We start from the raw sequence: 27,721 nt of genomic DNA, 5'->3' as shown, positions 1-27,721 counted from the left end.
CATTAACTCAGTTCCTCTCTCCACAGATGCTGCCAGACTTGGTGAGCAGTTATTAACACAGGAAGCCTTTGCTGTTTGCTGGCATGAAACATGCCAAGGCATATTCAGGAGAAGTTGTGTTTCTGTAATTTAGGTTGGGGAATATTACTAGGGCACAACAGGAGATAGCTTTATCATATATCTGAATTATTAATGCTTAATGTTCTGACTTGTTACAAAAAAAAGTAGCAAGGTAATTTATACAATTCAATTTGCAAAACAAGTTTTCCAATTATTGCACCTTTTTTTCAGATCTAATATTTAACTATTTGCTGTTTGTTTCAATGCTGCTTAAAATGCATCAGTGTTTCAGCATGAGAATACTCAGTCATACTTGTATCTAAGAAACTAGCAAAAAAATATAAAATCCAGGTCAGCTTATAGGAGATAACAGTGAATATTATTCTGTCCTGATATTTACAATAAAAAAATGCAGGAAACTAGCTCAGAACTAATTACATATGTTCATTCAGTAGTTCCCATTTTGGTTGATTCTCATTCCTCCCTCCTACCTCTTTGATTCGCTTAACAAGGGCATTTTGATCAAAAGCCACTGCTTCCGCGCACTGGTGCAGATGATCCTGATAGCGTAAACAGAGTTTTAGAACTTGCTGCGAGTCTAGCTTCTCCAGTTTGTTGTTGCTGATTGTAGTCTGACCGCTTAACAGTCCTGTGAAACACAAAAGATAAAATAAGCCTATATACATAAATTTAAAAGCACACCAACCCATTGCCCCCATGGGGGCTGGATTTTAGTAAATTATTATTTTGCAGTTCATTGCAGATATATTCATAAGGTTAACCATTCAAATACATAATTACGTAGAGAAAGGAAAAACACAACATAAATTCAAGTTCAAAATGTACAAAAAGTCTTAAGGCACTGATTGGCACAGCACACGTCAAACAGAATAGGAGATCCTAGGTTCCATGCCTGTTCTGTTTCATAGTTGATCTCAGTCCAGACAACAGTTGCCAGCAATGGCAATGCTCCTAAGCTTAGGAGGTGAAAAGGCCAGCTGCAATACAATGGATTACAGTCTCCAATAAAGTAAGAGAAAAAGGAAGTTTATCTTCTTCAATAGTGCAGGATAACCACATATCCCTGTACTCCAGGATAATTGTAGGAACATTTATTTTGCATTTGGGGATTATATATACACAAGTGTCGAAATATAGGTTGTTAAAAGCTTTTTTCTTCATAACACTAATTAACCTACATTTTCTATCCTGGTTACTTTGCTGTGCTCCCCGCCCACATCCCCTCCAGTTTTGGTTCAGGAGATATGGTCATTATCATAGTTTAATTTTAAAATCATACAAAGAATCATACAATCCTAACACTGCAGAAGGAGGCCATTTGGTCCATCGAGTCTGCGCTGACCACCTAGGCCCCATCTCCGTAACCCCACATGTTTATCCCGCTAATCCTTCTGATTTACACATTCTGGGTCACTAAGGGGAAATTCAGCATGGCCAACGCACCTAACCTGCACATCCTTGGACAGAGGGGAAACCGGAGCACCCGGAGGAAACCCACACAGGCACCAGGAGAACATGCAAACTCCACAGGGTTACCCAAGGCAGGAATCGAACCCAGATCGCTAGAGATGTGAGGCAGCAGTCTTAACCATGTGCTGTTGTGCCACCCCATGGAAGTTTAATTATTGGCGATATTTTCCAAAGGAAATTTGAAGAATGAGGGAATATTCTTCAGGTGGAGTGTTTTTGAGGAGGAGCTTTTTTTTTAAATTGTGAAGTTAGCATTACATTGCAATTATTAAAAAAAAGCCTCATTAAAATCAACAGTTGATCTTTTGAGAGCTCAGCTACATCCACTGTTAAATCACAATGCTACTAACTAACCCTCCACTCTTTATTTCAATATAACTTGCACAGCACACAAGCGCCATAGTAGATGCCTCACTAGAAACAAAAAACACATATTTCATTCAGATAATAATAGCAGAACAGAACATGAATATTGCCTGAAAAGAAAGGCACATTGCCGAATCTTTTCATTTTGCACTCATCAGGATAAATGCATAAACTGTTCTGATTGAGTGCAAGACAAAGATGCGGTTACACACTCCTCTTTCCGGCAACATTAAAGAACCCCGAATATGCACATTGATATTTGTGAAGGTGGAGTATAAAATGCAGGGCAATTTTATCTTTTCCTTTCAATACACTATGCAAGGCACCTGAATGGTTTAAAAATATTTATTCCAAAACTGAATGCACCCTGTGGGCTTTCTACGTGGGGTAATTCCATAGGCATTTAATCTGTGGAGTGGTTTTCAATGCAGCCTTTCATAATTTCCACATAAACCACTCAAACATCTGCAACGCAACAGCTGTTGATTAGTTACTTCACACCACACAACAAATTACAAATAAGGATTCATCAGTGGCGTAATATACTTCTGAATTAGCGACTGTATATTTTACATTCTTCTGCATGTTCTGGAATGCTGAATGGAGCCTTGGGTGATATCTCACAAGGGTGTATTCTTTCTGTTTTCAACTGGCATGAAATGCATTTGCTTCAGAGAGGCGGTAGGACACAGTTATACAAAAAAAATTTAAAATTACTGAGACTTAGAAAATATCTGAACATGTCCCGCCAAATGGTTTGCACTGAGAATGTTGCTTTGAAAGGTTGGCTGAACCAGCGCACCGTGGCCCTGTTCATTCCCAGTTATGAAAGATGGCATTGCCACAAAGCATTGAATGAAAGCCTGTGCATGTTTGTAATTAAAATCAGACTTTCAGCATAATTTTCCAGCTAGCTAACTGAGCCTAAATACACAGGGCATCAAAAGCAAGAGATGAAAAAGGAATTTGATTATTTTTACTTCTGACCCCTAAATGAAATTTGCAACGTCCATATCTAAACCTTTGTATTGTAGAAACTTGCTATCGGGGCACCTTGTAAACAATGTTTAATTTAAAAGAGCATAGTGGGTGCTTTAGAAATTATGGGCTGGATTTTTCTGCAAGTTTTGGGACTCCAAATGTTGAGACCAATGACAAGGAGACAAGCTGTGCAATCTTCTGGGAAGTTGGCTCCTAAAAGGTCGCTTCCAGCCTTGCTGTCCTCATGGCCTCTAAAACCTGTAGGTCCGTTCAGAGAACTGGCACCTCTGAAGCTTTGGCAACCCACTGGGAGAGGTGAATGCTGCTGACAGTAGTGCAAAAGTGCCTCAACGTGGAGGTGCCCTCAAAGACTGGGCAGAAATACAATATGGATGAAGCAGTCAACTCTTTGCACAGGCAGGGAGCAACTTTGACTTCCTGTTAATGTGCCAGTAAGGTCGCAGAAATGCACCTAATTAGAGCTTTAGCAATGCTAATTGGCTACCTAGGCCCATGGAACAAGCTGCTACTCCATTTTCCAATACACCCTGGAAAAATTCCTCATTGGCAAGGAATGAATTAGTGAGCATGGTCACAACTGATGGTGATTGGTACCTTGTTTAAAATGTTTTGATTTGATTTATTGTCACATGTAGAGAAAAGTTTTTTTTTGCATGATAAAGCTTACCGTACATAGAGAAGGAGAGAATACAAAATGTAGTATTACAGTCATAGTTAAGTGGAGAGAAAGATTAACTTAATACGAGGTAGGTCCTTTCAAAAATCTGGTGTCAGCAGAGAAGAAGCTGTTCTTGAGTTGGTTGGCAAGTATCCTCAGATTTTTGTATCTTTTTCCCCAATGAAAGAAGATGCAAAAGTGTGTGTTCAGGGTGTGTGGGGATGGGAGATTGGTTACGTGATGGACTGGGCTTTGTTCACGGCCCTTTGTAGTTTTTTTTGCGAGCGTGGACAGAGTAGGAGCAATACCAAGCTGTGATACAACCAGAATCATATGATAAAAAGTGAGTCCTAGGCCCAGGCTGATGGCAATAAGGCTGCCTTCCAATAAGAATTCAGGGCTGGCTCTAGGGCCAAAAACCTTAACAGTGCTACAAACATCATAGACAAGTGAAACATTTCTTTAAACATTCACTGGGCTGGGGGGAAACAGTTTGCTGAGACCACCGGTACTACCTTCCCTGCCGGCCACCCCTACTTTGGCCAGTGAAGCCTTACCCTCCAGGCTGCTGCTGGAAGGCTGTCTCCTTCCTTACATGTCAGTAAAACGCTGCCGTCATGGTAAAATAATAGGCCTTTGATTGTGGGAATTGGTTGCCCGCCTCCTTGTGGTGAGCAGTCTGGCTGTTTCCAGTGAAATGCCTTTAGTATCATCATTAAACTTGGCTACAATATACTTGGTTCTTCATTGAAATCATTAACATAGATCACAAAGAGTTGAGGTCCCAGCATTGATCCCTGTGGCACCATACTGGCATTTTTGCCTATCCAAAAATGACCATTTAGCCCAACTCTGTTTCCAGTTTGTCATTCATTCCAATATATCATCCCAACAGCAAGAGCTAATACCCTCTGAATAGATAGAGTTTTAAAAACCAAGTGTGACATAATCTAATCATTATGTCTTCTTTCCTCTAGTTATATGAGCTTGGATCAGTCGGCCACAGTTTTAACACTATGCCAGAAGATTGTGGATTCAAATCTCACTGCAGACTAAGGCACATAATCCAGACTGCCACTAAATCAGCTGAGATTGCAATGTACTGCTCTACAGTCACAAGAATATTGTGAGCCAAAACTTTGTTAATATCCAAAACACCATCAGGAGTCCTTTCTGAGCTCTAACCAACATGGAATTTCAGCTCCCTATGCGAGTGCAAAATGATAGTGAAAAACTGGGTGTTTCTTTGCTGCCTTTGGACATGGCAGTGTCAATCATGTTAAATTTAAAGACCTAAGGCATAGTATTCGGGTGTTTGATTCAAGTAATTGTCACACATCCAAAAAAAAATTGGCACAACAAACAAGAAACTTGCTGATAGGCCACCAATTTCTTGAAAGAATAAATAGTTTGGTCTGCTTCCTTAACGAATCACATACATTCTCTGTGGAAGCTCTAAAATCTATTTAGTTCTACAGATGATTGTTTGCGACCAGTCAGTACAAGCTAATATTAGTGGGTCCTCTTCAAATATCAAGGTTCATTTCAAGCAGGAAAGCATAGATTACATCTCACTTAGCCCGCATTCTGAAAAAGGAATTCTAAATAGACTTTAGCTTCATTTAAAGAAGCTGAGAGATTAATAAGGGCCACAACTTGTGATTTTAAATCAGATGAATCTAATTTCATCATAAAGACTTCCTGAACAAGTTAGAACCAAATCTCCAACTACACAATTGCATTTTAAAATTCAGCTCTAGCCTTCCCAGCCTTGAATGCATCTTGGATGCGCAGAGTCCCAAAGGATCATTTCTCAACCCACTACTAAGCTCCAGGATCTCAGACACTTGCACGTAATAAAGCAGCAACCTAACAATTTGACCTCAGCACTCCATTGGACCAAGTTTCATACATCAGATAACTTGCTGCAATGAATAAGTTCTCACACCATAAAGCAATTATGCTGTCTTAAATTTTTTCAAAAAACTAAAACTGTGATATCTGCGCTACACACATTGCAATTTGCTACCTCTTAGAAAAATAAACCATAAGCAAGTATTATTTTCATTTAGTTGTGGGTCCCCATTGAATACTCTCTGTAGGGCTGCATTACAGTTTATAATATTTAGATTAGCCCAATCCTGGTTTGGATATACATGCACCCATAAATAATCATTTTAGTAAATCTGTTTCAAAAATACTTATAATGCTTTCTCTTTGCCATTTACACATTCCAATTAAGATAAAAACTCACTGCAATACCCCATTTCCTGAAGCAGTAAATTAAACTTCAGACCACTGAAATATAAAAGTTGACTTATCACTATCACAATAACCCAGGCAATCCCACTTAAAAATTTGTAAACTGGCAAATTATCCTTTTGAGACAAGTAGTAACAAGTTCCAACAGTACCCAGAAGTTAGCTGGATATAATAATGAGTGAGGGGTGGCAGGGTGGCACATTAGTTGGCAATTCTGCCTCTCAGGGACCCGGGTTTCATTCTAGCCTTTGATGACATGTGGAGTTTACACATTCTCCCTGTGACTGTGTGGGTTTTCTCCAGGTGCTCCATTTTGCTCACTGTCCGAAGAAGTGCAGGTGAGGTGGATTGGCCACACCAAATTGCCTCAACTGTCCAAAGATGTGTAGGTTAGATGAATTGGCCCTAAGAAATGTGTGGGGTTACAGGGATGGAAAGAGAGGCCAGGGGAGAAAGATGAGGGAAGAGGAGCAGGGGAAGAGACTCTGACAGAGTCGATGCAGATTTGATAGGCCAAATGGCCTCTCCTACACTGTAAGGATCCTATGGATGAGAATTTACAGCCACGCTCATCCTGAAACAGTAAAATCCCACCTGAGGTCAACGGACCTTTCCACTGTCTGCCCCTCCCCTGCTCTGATTCCCTGTGGCAGCCCGGATGGTACAGTTCTGGCCTGCAAGTTCAGAAAATTGGAAAAAAAAAAGCCCAGCCAGCAGGGGGTGCAGAATTGGAGATTCAGGCAAGTTTTCAGGCAAGTTGATTTTGCACAGCAAAGAGAACTTTGTTTTGCATCTGGCTGCCCTACACCTGACCCAATGCTGCTAGTGACAAAATGACCTAATCAGAAAAAATGTGTTCCATTTCCCAGTGGTGACATTAGTCAGCTTGATAAACACAAGTATTCACCATGAGAAAATGGTGATAAACATCTAGAATTCATCTTTACGTAAGAAGCACGATTTTATTTTAAGAGCGCCAAGCTTTCATCAGAACCATTATCTAATGGTTCTGTACTTAAACCAAGTTTCTGCTTGCGTCACGGCATTGAAATTGGCCTAAAAAAAAATCACAAAGACAACATCTTGGGCATGATCTTACTGCCCATTCATGCCACGCTCCCATTGCAGCGAAGTTAGAGAATTTGATGACTAAGCCAAATCTCCATTCATTGAAACAGGATGGAAAAATCTCACTGGTATCAAAGGTTAGAAAATTCCGGTCTTTGTCTGACTGCTACTCCTTCATTATCCTTCTCCAACTGTTTGCAGCTTTTAACACATTTGACCATGATGTGGAGATACCGGTGTTGGACTGGGGTGGGCACAGCAAGAAGTCTCGCAACACCAGGTTAAAGTCCAACAGGTTTATTTGGATCCATGAGCTTTCGGAGCACTGCCCTTTCATCAGGTGAATCTCACCCGATTCCAAATAAACCAGTTGGACTTTAACCTGATGTTGAGAGACTTCTTACATTCGACCACACCATTCTTCTCCAATTCCCCACCCTATCCAGCTGAAAGGAACTGTCCTCACCTGGTTCCATTCCCGCTTACCCGGTCATAGAGAGGGTTTCCGCAAATGGCTTCTCTTTCAATATGCTATAATCTCCCAAGGATCTATCTAGGTGCCCTCCTGTTTCTGAGATACTTTCTGCCCAACAACATTATCTGAAGATATGATTACTGGTTCAGATGTACACTATCCTCACTCTGCTTTACTCCTCACACTCCTCCACTGTTTGCATGTTGTTAGGCTGCTTACCCAAACATCCTTGAAGATCTGCGATTTCATCCAATTAACTTTAGGAATACAGAAGACATTGTTGTGGGGCCCACTCACAAAACCCTTCTCCACCAATTCCACCACCTTCCATAGCCACTGTCTCAAGCTGAACCTGATGGTTTGTAACCTCTGCATTGCTGCCAACCACACTGAGCTTCCTCCCCTTTAGGCTGAATAAATTAGGCTTGTACTCGTTAGAGTTTAGAAGAATGAGGGGAGATCTCATTGAGACGTATAAGATGATGAATGGGATGGATAGGATAGAGGTGGAGAGACTCTTCCCGCTCAGAAAGGATAGCAGGACTAGGGGGCACAGCCTCGAGATAAAGGGGGGGCGGTTGAGAACAGAGTTGAGGAGGAACTTCTTCACTCAAAGGGTGATGAATCTCTGGAATTCTCTGCCCGTTGAAGTGGTGGAGGCTACCTCGCTAAATATTTTTAAGACGTGGGTTGATGGGTTTTTGATAAGAGAGGGGATTAAGGGTTATGGGGAGAGGGTGGGAATGTGGAACTGAGCCACGACAGATCAGCCATGATCTTATTGAATGGCGGGGCAGGCTCGAAGGGCTAGTTGGCCTACTCCTGCTCCTATTTCTTATGTTCTTATGACCAAACCACTTACTTCCATCTACATAATATTGTTTGTTTCTGCCCCATCTCAACTCATCTGCTATTGAAGCCCTCATCCATGGTTTTACTACCTCCAGAATCAACTATTCCTATGCCCCCTTGACCAGCTTTCCATCTTGCACCCTCTATAACATGAGCTCATCCAACATTCGGCTGCTGTATCCTAACCCACTCCAAATTCTGTTCTGCTGCTGCTCATATCTGTTTAGCAATTTAAAAATTCTCATCATTCAAATCCCTCTCCATTCTCTGCAACCTACTCAAGCCCAACAACGAAGAACACTGCATTAAAACATGGTATTGGTGCTCTTGTTCTCAGTGGTAAACGTAATGGGGCTGAAAAGTATTAAAGATGTTTGAGTAAATCTGTAATAGAGCAAAGCAGTGAAGAGGATGGACACTAAGTTTGGTGGCAGTGGCACTGTCCAAGTGTGCTGCTTTGTCTTGCATGGTGTTTCACTGAGGGAATTTAACTTGGACTCTCCCTCTCCTTACTTGAGCCTTGTGGCAAAGGGGGAAACATTCAGTATCATGAAGTGAATGATTCACCACCCAAAGTTTGACAAATGTAAAACTTTAACTGAAACAAACATGTTTCCAACATCTTATTTTCACATAATTTGGAAAAACTAAAAAACTTAAATCCTCTTGCACCATGAGTTACAAATACCTTTTAATGTCTCCTTTCTCTTATTAGTAGTTTTCATTTGTTTTTGATAATTTTTTAGTACTTTCCTCACTGTTCTGTTCATTTTTGATTTGTATGTTCCCTAATCGATTGTTATTGTTTTACTTTGAGTCAATTAACAAATTGTGACATTATAGAACTATGACCGAGTTTACATTTTCCATTGTAGTCAAAATACTGATCAGCTTGTGATGGTGAAATCGAGATTTGCAGAGGGCTATGACAACTTTTCAGCACCAATTGCTTGCAAAGGCATCACAATGTCCTGTAAAGTTCGGAAAGGCTGGAACTATGATCTTACTACAGCTGGAAGGAATAATGTTATATACATTGTGAATACAATAAGTTCCATTAATTTCATTCCATACATGAGGTCTGATGAATCAATATCACAAATTGGCCTGCTTAATGACTCAGGAAGCCCAGCTGGAAAGGAATATAGTTCATTACAGAATGCAAAGTAAAACGACTACCATGGTATACACCCACTAGTCCCTGCCTGAGACCATTCAGCAGGCCCAGTCCTGGGCCTGCGTTATAAAAGGCTCAAATAATGTGTTCCAGCTGGGCAGGCCACTGCCAGTTACCAGGTGAACTCCGACTCAACGAGCCCCACAGTGAGATCAATCAGTAATTCCCCGTGGACCTCATGAGGTTACCACAGTTGGGAAGTTTTTTTTGTTTTTTTCTAATGTACCTTGGCTTTTCCAGCTCGTGTTTTTGATTATTCTCAGGAGAGTTCCAGCTCTCTGCAAGAGTATTTTCACCAACAGATGACAGGTCTGTACTCCAGTTGACTTGATGACCAGTGAGGTATCTAGAGAATCTACACTGCTATCTTACTTATGAATGATTTTATGAATTGTTTTAGTATTGCTTTCAACAAGGTCCCTCATGGTAGACCTGATAGAAGTCTATAAAATTATAGATAGGGTTGACAGTTCAGAATCTTTTTCCCAGAGTTGAAATATCTAATAGTAGAGGGTATGCACTTAAGGTGAGAGGGGGAAATTCAAAGGAGATGTGAAGAGTAAGCTTTTGTTTTTACAGAGTGGTAGGTGCCTGGAACACGCTGCCAGGGGTGAATGTGGAGACAAATATGATAGGGGCATTTAATGGGTTTTTAAATAAGCACATAAATGTGCAAGGAATAGAAGGATGTGGACCAAGGGCAGACAGAAGGGATTAGTTTAATTTGGCGTCACGTTTGGCACAATCTCATAGGCCGAAGGGCCTTTTCCTGTGCCGTTTGATGTAGGAATAGAGAGCCACATATCGAAGTTTACAGACAAAGTAGGTAGAACAGTAAGTGATGATGTAAATGCAAGCAGAAAGTTGCACAGGAACACAGACAGATTATCAGTTCTGATGAAAGATAATCAACCTGAAATGGTTGCTCTATTTCCCTCTCCAGTATATACCAGAAAGCCAAGGTACATTAAGTACATTAGAAAACTTCCCAACTGTGGTAACCTCACGAGGTGCACGGGGAATTACTGATTGATCTCACTGTGGAGCTCATTGAGGAGGAGTTCCCCTGGTAACTGGCATTGGCCTGCCCAGCTGGAACACATTATGAGTGTTTGAAAATCTTAGTTCAGATTTCCAGCATCCTCAGTACTTTGTTTTTACACTGATAGGATAAGCAAGTGAACAGTGTTGTGGCAAATGACATGCAATATGGCAAAGTATGAAGCCTTCCACTTGGGCTGAGGAAGGAAGGAAGAGAGAATACTTCCTAAATAGCAAGTAGCTTGTACCTACTGAGGAGCAGAGACTTAGGGTCCCAAGTTCAGAACTCATTAAAATCCAGGGAGCAAGAAAAAATAATTTTAAAAGCTAATGAAGTATAGCCTTTATCCCAAGGGATTGGAATAGAAAGGGATGGAAGTTAAGGTGCCATTGTATAAAGTTGTTTAAACTACATCTGGAGTACTGCAACTCAAGTAGCATATATTGGATGCAATACAGATTCACAGTGATGTTAACAAGACTAATGATTGTGCTTATATTCCCTTGAATATAGGTTAAGGGGCAAATTAATTGAGGTGTTTAAAATGAGTAAAGAAGTTGATTGGGCTCACAGAGAGAAGTAATTTCCACTGGTGGGGGAGTCCAGGACAAGATAACAAACATATCCTTAAATTTAGATCTAGGCTGTTAATAATGTCAGGAAGCACTTCCTTATACAAGGCAGAATGGGAATCTAGAAACCTCTCCCCACCACAAAGCTGTTGAGGCTGGGTCAATTGAAAAATCTAAAACTTGAGATTGAAAGGTTGTTATCCAAGACCATTACAGTGGGAAAACAGAGGCAAGAGTAACCATGATTAGCCTCGTGGGTCTATACTACTAATTGCAGCAGAAACCCCATTTACACATATAAATGTAATTTATCTCCCATTCTGGAGCAGCTTTCAGGAAATTCCCAAACCTCACTTCAGATTTTGACCACCAAACCAATCCATTCAACCACATGTAGACAAGTAAATAAGGAACATTAATAACATTTACAGTACAAAACCCACTGTCTAGCTCAACAGAAGGAAAGCAAGTTTGGAATCTCCATTATAAAATGACCATTTTTTCTGCATCATATTCTTTTATTTCTCATCATTGTGTGTGTTGTGCTAGCTGATAAGCAGTAGCTTGGCTTTTGGATTTCATTAACAAAAATAAATTGAAAAGAATTGATTTGGTACATAACCAAACCAGTATTGCAGCCTTGGAGACAAGTGGTCTAAAGCTCACAAGTTTTATTGATTTAGGCCAAGGACATGGATTTTAACTACAACGGGAACTTTGGCTGGAATTCTCCAGCCCTTCATGCCCTGCTGTCGACGAGAACTGAGAATGCAGCGCTCAGCCAAATTTCCATTGTCTGCAGTGGGGTGGGAGAAGCCAGGCTGTGGGTGAGGTCGGAGAATCTGGCTATTTGTGTGTTCAACTGGATTTAAAGAGACACAATGCCTAAACTAGATAAAACAATCACCAACTTTGATGCAAAATGCTTCAGTTTGGACGTGCTTCCCCCGTCCCCCCCACATCCCCACCCCAAAATTCTGCTCAACTCATTTGTGTAACTGGTGAACTCAAACTCTGCTAACAAATCAGCCCAATCGGGCAGTGTTTTCAAATGTAATTTTTTCAAAAATATTTATTTTTTCATATATTAAAGAATGGTAACTTGAATTTTGATCAAAACAGCTGAAGGTTGGTACGTCACAAAAGATGAGCATTTTTAATCTAACATCAATCCACCACTTCTGAATAACCAATTTTAAATTCTGGAAATTCACTGCTTATAAAATAAAACACTTCCCTGTAACATTTGGGGAGAGTGATCAGTTTCTTAGTAATTCCAAAAGAATTACATTCAAAGCTTTAAAACACATCCTTAGTGTCCTTATGCACAAAAGAATCAGGTTAATTTTTAAAGCCTCTCTGAAGGCATTCAAATGAGCACAATTAGCGGAAATGTCCAATGGTGATTAATTCGCCCCAGGGGCCAGTGTTGTGAGTGGGGTCTGCTTGCAGTGTGATGTTTTCAGAACTAGAGCAAAAAGGTTGCAGCTATTCAAGTTGTGCTGAACGCAAATTGTGCTTAAAATTCTATGAGTTCTAGCACAGTGACTTCGGAAAACTGGGCCCAAAAACAAATGTAACTGAGCACAACCTTAATGAGATTGGAAACAAAAATACCCCAAAGTTCACAAGATCATGGACTGTTACAGCCTTCAATAACCAATTAAAAGCATAGGAAAGTAAATTGGCCATTTACAGTTTGACTACAAGGCAAGAGGAGATTCATTTTCAACACAAGAAATTCAGGGCTACAAATGTTAAAACAAATGATTACATTGTGCTGTTTATGTATATTTAAACAGATGCCCAAGTACAACATTCTTTTTTGAAATTGTCAATGCATCATCTGATCGCATGCCATGTGGGACCTTAACCTTTACCCCTTCAAATGATTTATTCCTTAATATAATGAACACAAACATCAGTATTTTTTCATCCTTGTTCATAAAGAATGCTTGTATATCCAGGCTTGTTGGAATAAGAATCAAATCTTTCATTCAGCCAAGTCTGACTTCAATTCATTAGTATTTACTGATGCTTTCCATGTACTGAAGACACACAAAAGATTGTTTTCCTATTTTAACATTGCAAGTTTATCCAAATAAATTTCATTCCATCCTCTTCGAGCCTCCATCCTGTTCACATTAACCCATCCGGTTTCTATTTGCAAGCTGGAATCCTATTTCATGGGATAAACTCAATACTGAATCAAACCCTATACTATTTTAAATTTTCGCCAAATTACAAAGTAAGCTTTTATAAACTTGCATCCTCAGGTAATGGCACTCAAGCAATGTAAAGTTTAAAGTTTTCAAAGTTTATTTAGTGTCACAAGTGGGCTTACGTTAACACTGCAATGAAGTTACTGTGAAAATCCCCTAGTCACAGTACTCTGGCATCTGTTCGGGCACACTGAGGGAGAATTTAGCACAGCCAATGCACCTAACCAGCATGCCTTCGGACTGTGGGAGAAAACTGGTGTACCAGGAGGAAACCCACGTAGACATTGGGAGAGTGTGCAGATTCTGCATCAACAGACAACCAAGCTGGGAATTGAATCCCGGTCCCTGGTGCTATGAGGCAGCAGTGTTAACCACTAAGATGCCATGTACGGTCAGTCTAAGTCCACTCCTGCCACTGCCTCAACTACCCATCTGTGATTGCCCACATCCTCCATCTAGTGGATGTAATAAAACATTAGCCTGACAGTATTAATAAAATATGCACTCTCTATTGGTCCACACTAAAAGTGGATAATTAATGATCAGTTTTTTAGTTTTCAAAGAGAAATATTAAATTAGCATAGCTGGCCAATTCTGAATGCAGTGCAATAAATACAGAGCATTAATTTTGCTATAATAACCTGTTAGATCACAAGATATACAAATGGCCAGACCAGGTGCTGGAAAATGGGATTAGATGGCACTGGCCATCACGTCTGTGCTTGATGGCCAGTGCAGACATGATGCAAAGGGCTCTGAGCTGTAAAACTCTATGACTATGATAATTCGCACATCTAACTGACAGCTGCATGGCTCAAATGGATAAGTTTAATCAGTTATGTACTCAGTAAATTAGTTGACATTAGTAACAAATATTAAGATATTAATAAGGTGAGATAAAAAAAACTGCTTCATGAACCATGCAGGAGCTGTATCTATTTGTAGGTAGGACATTTCGAGAGCACTGCCTGCTGGAACTCAAGCATGTTTTATCAAAGTGCAGCAAATTACAGGTTTGCACCCACAGTTTTCCACAAATTATGTTTTCAATCTTGGGCAGTCAATCTGAGCAGATGTCAGGCCTTCCCCAGCAGCAAGGAGGGATCTAAATCAGAATAGCAGACAACTTTTGCTTGGTCTCCATCCTCAGGTGAATTCCTCAAACATTATCAGACTGACTAAATACAGACAGGTTGCCAGGCAAACAGTAATAACATCTTAAACAGGAAACTAAACGCAAAAAGTAAACAAACAGGAAGGCCAATTAATACTCTGATGACATAAAATAAAAGATCATAGGCAGTCTATTACTGTTTACACAAACAGTTTCCTAACAATGACCAAAGGTTTTCCATTTGAAAATTATGAAGCTAAAACTTATAGTACTGGCAGAGTAAGAGAAAACTATCACCAATCATTCACAAGTTTGTTTTGGAGTTAAACATCATCATTGCCAACATCTGAAGGTAACTTTATCATTAATTTATCGATCTGAAAATACCGAGATATTCAGTGACATTGAATGTCCTTTGCATTTCAAAACCCAAAACAGTCGATCATGTAAGAAAGGTCCTATCTGACTTGCCATATGCGACCTCTGCCACAGGATACAGACTGGGGAAAACAATATTCCATTCAGTTCAATAAAGACGTAGTACTAGGAGCACTGTACTTCTTCGTGTTCTTAATATGGTGTCAGAAGTGGAGCTGAGATCGAGTTTTAACAAGATAGAGAGAAGCCACAGCTACTGGAAGAGGAATGTAGAAGTCCAGAGCTGCAAATAGCCTGTGACGATAAAAGCAAAACACAAGCTGAAAGCAATAAGAAAAATCAGTGGTCAAGTCAAAAATGGCTGCTAATTTTCCTCGCTCAGCTCCTGTTGAAATGAAAGGAGATATTCAGCAGAATTGGCAGTTTTAACACTCACAATGGCAAAAATATTAGATTGCAACTGACATATTAATAAGCCAAAGCCAATAAAACTGCTCTGGAGGGATGCTATAAATTGTATTCCACCCTAAATATCTCTAAATAACATAAAAGACAGACGGTCAGGATTTTGCAAGCCTGGAAGACATGAGTTGAACACCAAATGAATGACTTTTCAGCGCTGGGGCTCAAGGTGAAAAATAGACCAATGATCAGTTGTGACTGCAGTAATTTGCAGAATCCTGTGATTTTGGGCAACTGAAAGATAACTGCATTAAACGTAAGATTGTGTTAGGCATATAACAGATCCTGCAGTGAGACCAGGTCTGAGAGGAGGGAAACTTACTCAAGAATCAACAGATGTGTACAGAAGCTGTAAAATGTTAGGGCAGAACAGACCAGGCTGAAAGAGCAAAACAATCATGAGCAAAGGACAGGATGCAAATACTGCCGAGGACATCATACAAAGGAAAAAAAGGATTGTCCAGCATGGAGAAAGCAGTGTTTCAACTTATGAAGGCAAATCATTTTGCTGGAACAAGACAAGCCTATACGGATAACCACTGGAGAGATATGAGCCAAAGAGTCTGACAAATCAAAACACCACATTCCAACTTAATGGAACTAATCTATTGTGGGGTGACAAATAGTTTTTAATTATTAGAATGATGACCGCATAAGGAGAGCATTGAGTGAATGTGAAGTGTCAGGTAGACACCAGTGTGGCTTGCAATATCATGACTTTCATAGACCCTGCGCAAAAACTTGGGTTTGCGGACCTGCAAACACTCTCACCTTGGTGTTCTCCACCCAGGAGCAAAAATTATTTCTCAGTCAAATTCTGTGCACTGAAAAACTCAGCTACTGGGATGATTCTCCCCTCAACTCGTCCCCTGCTTCTTCAGTTTTACACGTGAACAGCGAGAGAAATGCAAACCTTTTCTGATCTGATTTGATGTTCCGTGTATTAGTATACAATGAAAAGTACTGTCCCTTGCACGCTATACAGACAAAGCACAGAGAAGGAAAGAGTGCAGAATGTACTGTTACAGCCATAGCTAGGGTGTAGAGAAAGATCAACATAATGCGAGGTAGGTCCATTCAAAAGTCTGATGGCAGCAGGGAAGAACTGTTCTTGAGTCAGTTGGTAAATGACCTCAGGCTTTTGTTTCTTTTTCCCAACGGAAGGTGGTGGGAGAGAGTATGTCCAGGGTGCATGGGGTCCTTAATTATGCTGTCCGGTTTTCCAAGGCAGTAGGAAGTGTAGACAGTGTCAATGGATGGGAGGCTGGGCTTCGTTCACAACCCTGTCATTTATCATGGTCTTGGACAGAGCAGGAGCATGCCAAGCTGTGGTACAACCAAAACAAATGCCTTCTATAGTGCATTTGTACAAGTTGGAGACAGTCATAGCAGACATGCCAAATTTCCTTTGTCTTCTGAAAAAGCAGAGGCGTTGATGGGCTTTCATAGCCATAGCGTCAGCATGGAGGAAAAGGACAGGTTGTTGGTGATCTGGACACCTGAAAACTTGAAACCCTCGACCATTTCTACTTCATCTCTGTTGATGTAGATATGGACATGTCCTTCGCTATGCTTCCTGAAGTCAATGACTTTCTCCTTCATTTTATTGACATTGAGGGAGAGATTATTGTCATTGCATCAGTTCAACAGATTCGCTATCTCATTCCTGTACTCCATCTCAACCATTGGAGGTTTGGCATACTTTTGTGCATCAGCCTCATGTTGAGGGCTTACAGTTAGGCTTCGGGTTATTAATGCCCACTGGAAATTTGCTTGTTTTTCCTCTGCACATTCAAAAAGCTTCATGTGCACTTTTTCAATTTGTGTGTCTGGAATTCTCTTTTGATCATTTCTCACTGAGCTGAGGACAGGACATCACAGATTAGAGGAAATGCTTCTGTGGTAGAGTAAAATGGAATGATCATGATGTCCAACCTAAAGGCACATTGAGGTTTTGACCAGCAATGCACTGCCACTGAGTAAAAACACCATATAACTAGATACTGGGACAAATAATTCTTCCATTACACTTCTGCCCTCTCCTGGCATGAAATTAAACATAATCAGTATATAATCAAATAAAACTTGGGGACTGGGTACACAGGTGAGCCCTGAAGCCTGAAAGATGCAACTTATTCACACTTGCAATACCTTGAATTATGATTCTTAAACCCATAAAACAAAAAGCAACATTCCTAGCTGAAGATAATTTTCCACACAAAAAAATTTAGGATGAGAATAAAGGTAACTTTCTTCCTGCTACGTTCGGAAAAGAAAATTTTGTCCAAACATAGCACAACAGTTTTGATGCTAATATTGTGGTGGATATTACTGTCATACTTTCAACAAGGAATGTTCTCTACCCATGAAAAATAAAATCAAATATCACTCAGGGACATAGGGAATTCTACCAGATGCACAAATCCACCACTCCATTGCAAACCCAATGGAGTGGTGAATTTGTGCATCTGGTAGAATTTCCTACTGCGTAATCTCTCAGCCAGGCCGTGACTGGAAACCAATGCCTATGTGGTGAAAAGGTAGGGTAGGGGGGTTGGGGTGTGTGGGGTAGAAGGAATCAGTAAGAGAGCTTTCAATCAACTGATTCTTATGCAACTCCCCACACCCTCTCAAAGCTAGACAGAGATAAAAGTTTGGGGGGGGGGGGGTAGAGGAGGAAATAATCTGAGGTACAGAGATTATAACAATAAAAATAATTTAAAAACAAGTCCTAAATTAAATCTGAAAAACACCAGGGGAGATTCTAAGGTTTTATTAACTGTAAATAATGCAAAACTGAAAATCTCCATATCCCTTGATTCCCGAGACACCAAAAATCTGACTATTCCAGCCTTAAACATAATCAACATTGAAATGTCTGCAACCTTCTGCAGTACAGAATTCCAAAAATTCACAACCCTTTTAGGTGAAATAATTTCTCCTCATCTAAATGATTGGCCCCTAACCCTGAGACCGTTACCCCCGTGTTTAAGATTCCCCAACCGGTGGAAACGATTTCTCAGTGTCCACTCCAACAAGCCCCTGCAGAATCTTACATGTTTCATAGAGATCATCTCTCCTTCTTCTAAACTCCAGAGATGACAGATCCAATTTACTCAAGTATGTCATCAAAGGACAACTCTCACATTCCAAGAAACAAACTATTGAACCTTCACTGCATTTCCTCAGATATGGAAACCCAAACTGCACCCGGTAATGCAGATGCTGTCTCACCAAAGTCCTACACAATCGTAGCAAGACTTCACTCTTGTACACCAATCTCCTTGCAATAAAGGCCAATATGTTAAGCAATGCAACTGCCAGTGAAATGCAAATACTTGCACTGTCAGCAAGGAAGTAATTTTCAAAGTTTACTTCAGTCATCTTTAATAAGATGCAGCTGTTTCATTTTTCAGACAGCATGTATTTTTAATGTATTAAGAGCAATCCAAAGATCTCCAACAGCATTGATCAGAGCCATGTTTGTTTCACTTACCGAGAAAACTCACATGCAGCAAGATTTGTTACTTCTTTCAAGCTCAGCAAAGAATAAAATAAACATATTGAAGGATATTATGGAGTACCTTTTAAGAAAAAGGACAAATAAACAGCGGCTGGATGATATGTTGAAGGCAGACACCCTGTACCACTGCTAAAATTTTGGGGGGTGAGCCCACCTTTGCTTAGCCGGCTCACAACTCTTGATTTGATCTATTATTGTCACGTACTAACATACAGTGAAAAGTATTGTTTCTTGCACGCTCATAGAAGGGGTATGTTATCTATACAGGCAAAACATATCATTCATAGAGAAGGAAATGAGAGAGTGCAGAATGTAATGTTACAGTCATAGCTAGGGTGTAGAAAAAGATCAGCTTAATGCAAGGTAGGTCCATTCAAAAGTCTGACAGCAGCAGGAAGAAGCTGTTCTTGAGTCATCTGGTACGTGACCTCAGATTTTTGTATCTTTTTCCCCAAAGGAAAAAGATGGAAGAGAAAATGTCTGGGATGCATGGCCTCCTTAATTATGCTGAAGGCCGAGGCAGCAGGAAGTGTAGACAGAATCGATGAATGGGAGGCTGGTTTCTGTGATGGATTGGGCTACATTCACAGCCTTTGGTAGTTCTTTGTGGTCTTGGGCAGAGCAGGAGCCATACCAAGCTGTGATACAACCAGAAAGAATGCTTTCTATGGTGCATCTGCAACAGTTGGTGAGAGTCGTAACTAACATGCCAAATTTTCTTAGTCTTCTGAGAAAGTGCACTTTCTTAACTATGGTGTCAGCATGGGGGACAAGGACAGATTATCGGTGATCAGGACACCTAAAAACCTGAAGCTCTCAACCCTTTTTACTTCATCCCCATTGAAGACAGGGACATGTTCTCCTTTACACTTCCTGAAGTCGATGACAATCTCCTGCATTTTGTTGTAATTGAGGGAGAGATGATTGTTGCCACACCAATTCACCAGATTCTCTATCTCATTCCTGTACTCTGTCTCGTCATTGTTTGAGATCTGACCCACTAAGGTGGTATCGTCAGCAAATGTGAAAATCGAATTGGAGCAGGATTTGGCTGCACAATCATTGGTGAATAAGGGAGCTGAGAACACAGCCTTGTGGGTCACCAGTGTTGAGGATTACCATAGAAGTGGTGTTGTTACCTATCCTTACTGATTGTGGTCTGTGAGTTAGGAAGTTCAGGATCCTTAATTGGTCAGCGATGGCCCCTTAATTAATATCAGCTGGGTCTTCTCCATCACCATGAGTCACGTCTCATAGCCAATGCGAGGCCAGCAACTCTACACACCAGCAGCACCAAGCTGGAGTGGTGGCCACTATTGGTATTGCACGTTGGTCAAGGAGATGATGTTCAGAAAGTCCTGGAGATCCAAGTGCCTCTTGGATCTCGCTGGGGCCAGGCTAACAGCCCCACCAAGGGGATGGAGATGTGTTGGGGGGAGGGGGGGCAGTGGGAGATAGTGGTGTGGTAGACAGTTAAGGGTCTCAATCTCAGTTGGGTCACGGACAAGCAACTGACCAGACACCTCTGCTGCAGCTTGTAAAATAGTAGGGGGTCACAGGAATAGCGTTGGTGACATAGTATCCCAATTGATACATTTACCCTCCTGCTTTCCTGCCTGTAAAATAAAGCTCATAAAACGTTTGCTCTTGTAGTTACTTTCCTCTTCGGTGAACTTCTCACCATGTGTTTTAAATTACAAGTGAAACTCACTGCAAGGCCAGTTTTCCAGGAGCAGATGGATTCACACTTTAAACAGATGAAGCCAAATAACTATCAACAGGCTAACTTATTTTGAAACTGTTCAGCAAATAAAAATGGAGATCCATAGCAATTCTCTCAACACTTTGACTTGATTCTTTACCATTTCTCCTAGCAATTAAAATAATAGAATGCTCCCCTATCCCAGAGTTAGATTTCATTTCTTCTCTCAACAAGCCCTCTAGAGCTGCACCCAACTCAAAGCCAAAATTTTACGGCCCCCTGGTGGGTTCTGAGGCAAACGTGGGGAGGGGGAAAGAATCAAAGAATCCCTATAGTGCAGGAGGTGGCCATTCAGCCCATTAAGTCTGCACTGACCACAATCCCACCCAAGCCCTATCCACTTAACCCCTACATATTTACCCTGTTAGTCTCACTGATAGTATGGGGCAATTTAGCATGGTCAATCAACCAAACCCACACATCGTTGGACTGTGGGAGGAAACCAGAGCACCTGGAGGAAACTCACACAGACACAGGGAGAGCGTGCAAACTCCACACTGATAATTAATCAAGGCCTGAATTGTATCCAGGTTCACAGTGTGAGGTTGCAAGGAGGGGACTGCCTCCAGATTCCAGCCCGCCTGGCCTGGTAGCGATTTTACACTGGGACAGGCATCAGGTCCTTGGAGGGGCAGCACACCCTTGCCCAAATTAAGGCCCTTAAGTGAGCACTTTTCCTGCTCAGTCCCAATTTTTAGGCAAGCAGGTGGATGACAGCTTAGGGGGTAATTGCATCAATGAACATAGCTGGCTTTTAGGTGGGAAGACGTGGGGGACACCTTCTGACCGGTGGCATCCTCCCCTTAAGGCCCAGCAACCTCTGGAAATCACTCCCATCTGGCCTATCACCCCCTGAAACCCCAACCATCCCAGGCCTTCCCAGGTTCCATCCCTGCCACCCGCCTCATGCCACTTCAGAAGAACTTCCAAGGAAATTTGGAATTTAGCAAGCAAGTCAACTAATCTGCAAGGATAGTCACAAAACTGAGAAGTAGTTACAGAAAGGGGAGAATATCTTTTGTTTGCACTTCAAATGGAATGTAAAGATAGCTTGATCTCAAAGAAGGGAGTTAATTTCTGTTCCTGCCTTCAACTTTTTGGAGCAAGCCTATTATGTTGAAAGTGCATTGACTGGATAACAATTAAATATGTCTGATGTGCAATGTGCAGCGGAAGTGTCAGATTACCCAAACCCATATGGCACACATTTGCGCTACTCCCTGATTGCCAACCAAAAGATTGTTGGCGTTCTTCAGAAGATTGCTGTTGTCTAACAGAATGACCCTAGTTGGAACAATGAATATAACAAAAACAGCAATTATTTTGTATAAGCAGGCTGGTATGTCTCATTGTGAAACACAAGGATGTATTAAGACTTTTTAAGGTTCCCTTAAATCTCATCCTGCGTTTTATTTTCACTGAAAAAAATGAATATTTCTTCTTAACTATTTCATCAAGTCCCAAATGGAGAATTCAAAGTACCTTAACAATGGTCTATTTGATTAACCCCTTGAGAGCCATTTCCCATTTTTCTCACATTTAACCATGATCATAATGAATGGTGGGGAAGGGCTGATTGGCCTACTTGATGTTTCTATAAGGGCAGTTAGGGATAGGCAATAGATGCTGGCCATGCCAGTGATGCTCACATCCTGGGGAAAGAAGAGGATCGCACTATCATACAGCACAGGAGGAGGCCATTCAGCCCATTCCATTTTGAGGACACCCAGGTGCCCTTTCTAATCTTACCTTCCTGTACCTGGCCCATAGCCAGCGCAGATCCAGGTTCTTTTTAAAAAAGATTTTAAAAGGTCTCCAACACCAACTCTGGCAGCAAATTCCAGATATCCACTAAACTCTGCGTAAAAAGGTTCTCTCTCATGTTCTTACTATACCTACTGCCACTTATCTTTAATTTATGGCCTCTGGTTCCAGAACTCCCCACCAAAGGAAACAATTTTGTCCTGTCCACTCTATCTCTCCCTCTCACTCCATCTCTAACCCACTGTTTGGACCAATTCCATTTCAACTCCCAGAAATGAAAAGGTCACGTATGGAATTACTGCATCACTCAATCCCCTTTCTTGTCACTTCTAAATACCTAAAATCTGTTCTCCCAAAAAAGTTCTAAATGTCAAATTTGCATAAAAAACTGGAGTGAATCATGTTGGTTTTTTCAGCAGGAGTTTAAAAACAGAATCTCCCACACTCTGTGCACAGCTGAGTGCACTAGCGTGAATCATGTTAAAATTCAGTGAGCAGGGCGTATTCCCGCTGGAGAGGCCAGCAGCACAGTGCTGAGCGGGCCGCTGCACAGGCGCGGACCTGGCAGCACTGAGACTGGGGCATGCACAGTGGCACCTGATTGCTGGCCAGCTCGATTGCTGAGCAGCCCGACCCTCCCACGGCCCGATCGCTGGCCTCCCAAACATGCCCAGGCTCTCACCAATGGCATCCCCCCCAGCCCCGGCAGTCCCAAACCCCCTCCCTCCAGAGTGCCTACTCCCCCCACCACCACCGCAGTACCAATCCCCCTGGCAGGCTGCCCCCTCCATCCTTAAACCAGATGGCCAATCCCAATTGCTGGCCACCCCCCCCTTGCTCCCAATCCTGACCGCGGAGTGGCAGCAGGATCCCCACCAATCGCACCTTTCCCAGAAGCCCTGCCCCCTGCCTGGTGAGCACTGCCAAGATGTCCCCTGAGCATTGGCACTTTGACCCTTGGGCAGTGCCAGGGGCCCAGGCTGGCACTACCAAGGTGCCAATGATCAGGGGGCATTCTCTCTGAAGGGGCCAACTGCCCTTCACTCCAGTGGAGTAGTGGGGGGTGCTCACAGACGTGGAGATTTCAGTCCCAGCATACTAATAGTATTTCAATAGTATGCAAATTAGACACTGCATACGTTATGCAGCTCCGCACCGATTTCCAGCACAGAACTGATGGCGCCACGGGGAGACGCACTTAAGCCCAAACACCCAGTGGGGAACCCATGAAACAATACACTCCAGGGTCTTCCAGCCTGCTGCACTAAAAAGGGTGTGCAATGGGATGGGAGAATTCCCGCACCCCACCCCCCACCAACCCAGTTTTCCAATCTCCATTAGATTCATGTTAGTAGCAGCAGCAGGTGCTCCCTTACCAGTAGCAAGCATGACCAAGTTCATGCAAAACATGTGTGTTCTGGAACTCAGTGAACAAATCAGGCCTCACACACAGTAGTTCTCAGTGTGTAGTTCCACTAATTACAGCTGATCAAACATCACTGTTTTCCTACAGCACTCATTTATGGATCCTTTCTGTAACATTCTCCGCTTAAAATGTATTACTTGGCAGGCTGGGAGCCAAAAATCACTTTTTAACAAGGCTCAACTGTGCCATTTTCGCAGCTTCAATTTGCAAAATGTGACCTGGTGAGATTTCTTATGATTTGTTTGGCTTTAATTTATAAAAAAAACTTATATAAAAGTCACTGCAGAAAAATCAGCCGGGCCACTTCATAGCTAAAGCTTGAAAAAGGCTCAAGATCACCCTCTATGGAATGTAGTAATGCACAACAGTTTATTGCAGCTTCCTATTAAGAACTTATTCTTAGAATCTCTGCAGTGCAGAAGGGGGGGGCCATTCAGCCCATCGAGCCTGGACCAACAATTCCACCCAGGCCCTATCCTAGTATTTTGTTCTTGTAACTTGTTATGCTCATCAATCGCAGGTCAGTAGAGAACTTAGTCAATGGCCAATCGGAACAACCATTTCTGTTATGTACTATATATCTCATAGACTCATACAACCCTACAGTGCAGAAAGAGGCCCTTCAGTCCATCGAGTCTGCACCAAACACAATCCCACCCAGGCCCTACCCCATGTCCCTGCTTATTATACCCACTAATCCCTCTAACCTACGCATCCCTAGACACTAAGGGGCAATTTCTTAGTATGGCCAATCAACCTAACCCACACATTTTTGGACTGTGGGAGGAAACCCATGCAGACACGAGGAGAATGTGCAAACTCCACAGTGGCCCAAGCCAGGAATCGAATCCAGGACCCTGGAGCTGTGAAGCAGCAGTGCTAACCACTGTGCTACCGTGCCACCCCAAATATATATAACAAAAAGACAAGGCTAATAGCATTGCTCTTTACTCAAAATGGTAACATTTTAGAATTCTAAATCACACGTTAACATATGTTTAATTTCATAGAATCAAAGAACCCAGACAGTGCTATTTGGCCTATCCAACTTACACTGACAACAATCCCATCAGGCCCTAGCCCTGCAACCTCACACGTTTACCCTGTTAATCCCCCTGACATTAAGGGCCAATTTAGCATGGCCAATCAACCTGTACATCTTTGGAACATAGGAAGAAACCAGGGCACCCGGAGGAAACCCATGCAGACATGGGGGGGGAAGGTGCAAACTCCACACCGTCAGTCACCTCAAGCCAGAACTGAATCCAGGTCCCTAGCGCAGTGAGGCAGCAGTGCTAACCACTGTGCCCCTGTGCCACCCCACAACTTCAATTGATCTTAAGTGTGGTATTTTAACAGAAAGGCCAAAGATATAGTCCAGGATCTCTTATCAAGAAAAAAGGTACTAAATTCAGGACGGTTATATGTCAAATTAAAAGACCAATGGTGAGCGAAATAAACAGAAAAGCCTGCAGTTGCTGGACATCTAAGATGAAAGCTCAAAGAGTCAGAAACTTTTAGTAGGCCAGGCTATAATTCTGGAGGGAGAAGGTGTGGTTAATGACTTTTTGACAGTGCTTCTTCACCTTCCCGAAAAACATTACTGCAAGTTTTCTGCTTTTTCCTCGAAGGACAGCCTAACCAACGTCCATCCAACACCTTCTTCTGCCACTTGACTGAACTTCTCCATGCATTTGAACGTCCTTCAACTCCACACACTTCCTTTCAATTAAAGGAGTCACTGTGAGAAGCCCCACATGCCTGCAATTCTGGAGGATTTCAGAGTATTATTTATTTCAGTACTGCTCATGCCCCCCGCCCCCCCCCAACCTCTTTTTATGGCACACTGATGAATGACTGCGCTGTTTCCTGAACAGAGAATTTCATCAATTTTGCTTTTAACCTGCACCTTTTTAAAAAAGATTTGGACAAAAGATTATCAGCCAGAAACAATCTACCCTCCTCTCTTCATTGAGACTCACTGATTTGCTGAGTGCTTCTAGAAGTTTCTTTTTAATAAAGATTGACAGTAAGCTTGCGAGCAGAAGCAAAATGGCACAAACAACATATCTCAATCACTGACAGCCATCCACTATTAGAAACCTACACCTAGGTTTCCAAGTGTAAAAGCACTGCCCCAAGTTCAGTCAGCACAACTGATCCCTCCATCTTACAGCAGTAACATCAGCTTCCCTCAATCCTATCAGCTAGTATTAATCAGCTAGGAAATAAGGAAGGGCAGGTAACAGAAGTGTTAGTGAGGGATCACTTTAGGACCAGTGACCATAACTCCATTTGTTTTAAGATAGCTATGGAGAATGATAGGTCTGGCCCAAAAGTCAAAATTCTAAATTGGGGCAAGCCAATTTTGATGGTTTCAGGCAGGAACATTCAAAAGTTAATTGGAGGGGTCTGTGGGAAGGCAAAGGGACGCCTGGTAAGTGGCATGCTTTCAAAAGTGTGTTAACCAGGATTCAGGGTAAACACATTCCTCTTAGAGTGAAGGGCAAGGCTGGCAGAAGTCAGGAACCCTGGATGACTCGGGATATTGAGGCCCAGGTCAAGAAAAGAAAGAGGCACATGACACACATAGGCAGCTGGGATCAAGTGAATCTCTTGAAGAGTATAGGGGGTGTAGGAGTAGAGGTAAGAGAGAAATCTTAAGGAGGGCAAAAAGGGGACACAAAATTGCTTCGGCAGATAAGACAAAGGAGAATCCAAAGAACGTCTACAAAGTCATAAAGGACAAAAGAGTAACAAGGGAGAGAGTAGGGCTCTTAAGGATCAATAAGGTCATCTATGTGCAGATCCACAAGAGATGGGTGAGATCCTAAACGAATATTTCTCATTGCTGTTTACTGTTGACAAAAGCATGGATGTTAGGGAACTTGGGGAAGTAAATAGTGATGTCTTGAGGAGTGTATGTATTACAGAGAAGGTGGTGCTGGAACTTTTAAATCACATCAAGGTAGATAAATTCCTGGGATCTGATTAAGTATATCCTAGGATGTTGTGGGAGGTTAGGGAAGAAATTGCGGGTCCCCTAGCCAAGATATTTGACTATCATCGATAGTCACAGGTGAGGTGCCTGAAGATTGGAGAGTGGCAAATGTCGTACCTTTGTTTAAGAAGGGCTGCAGGGAAAAGCCTGGGAACTACACACCAGTGAGCCTCACATCTGTGGTGGGTAAATTGTTGGAAGGTATTTTGAGAGACAGCATTTACAGGCATTTAGAGATACAAGGACTAATTAGGGACAGTCAGCATAGCTTTGAGAGTGGAAAATCATGTCTCACAAATTTGACTGGGTATTTTGAAGAGGTAACCAAGAAGATAGATGAGGGCAGTGCAGTTAATGTTGTTTGCATGGACTTTAGCAAGGCCTTTGATTAGGTACTGCATGGTAGGTTGTTGCATAAAGTTAAATCTCACAGGATCCAGGGTGAGGTATCTAAATGGATAAAAAAAATTGGCTTCTTGACAAAAGCCAGAGGGTGGTTGTAGAGAATTGTTTTTCAAACTGGAGGCCAGTGACCAGCAGTGTACCTCAGGGATCAGTGCTCGGCCCACTGTTATTTGTCATTTATATTAATGATATGGATGAGAATATAGGGGGTATGGTTGGTAAGCTTGCAGATGACACCAAGATTGGTGGCATTGTGGACAGTGAAGGAAGTTATCTCAATTACAACGGGATCTTGATCAATTGGGCCAGTGGGCTGACGAATGGTAGATGGAGTTTAATTTAGACAAATGTGAAGTGATGCGTTTTGGTAGACTGAACCAGGGCAGGACTTATTCAGTTAATGGTAGGGCGTTAGGGAGAGTTACAGAACAAAAAGATCTAGGGGTACATGTTCATAGCTCCTTGAAAGTGGAGTCACAAGAAAAGACATTCGGCATGCTTGGTTTCATCAGTCAGGACATTGAATACAGGTGTTGCAACGTCTTGTTGAAGTTGTACAAGACATTGGTAAGGCCACACTTGGAATACTGTGTGCAATTTTGGTCACCTTATTATAGAAAGGATATTATTAAACTAAAA

At 41.9% G+C, this 27,721-nt stretch overlaps 1 protein-coding gene across 1 annotated transcript in view; it reads right to left on the bottom strand.

Moving 5' to 3' along the window:
- The window catches only part of borcs5 (BLOC-1 related complex subunit 5), a 75,688-nt gene that overhangs the window by 28,849 nt on the left and 19,118 nt on the right, over positions 1–27,721 (bottom strand). The window contains exon 4 of the mRNA XM_080191021.1: positions 552–709. Within this exon, the coding sequence (XP_080047147.1) occupies positions 552–709 (158 nt within the window). The remainder of the gene's footprint in view (positions 1–551; positions 710–27,721) is intronic.

This window comes from Carcharhinus amblyrhynchos, chromosome 6 (genome assembly GCF_965287045.1).
Source record: "Carcharhinus amblyrhynchos chromosome 6, sCarAmb.v2.hapA, whole genome shotgun sequence".
Classification (NCBI taxonomy): domain Eukaryota; kingdom Metazoa; phylum Chordata; class Chondrichthyes; order Carcharhiniformes; family Carcharhinidae; genus Carcharhinus; species Carcharhinus amblyrhynchos.
This window is presented reverse-complemented; position numbering and strand designations above follow the sequence as displayed.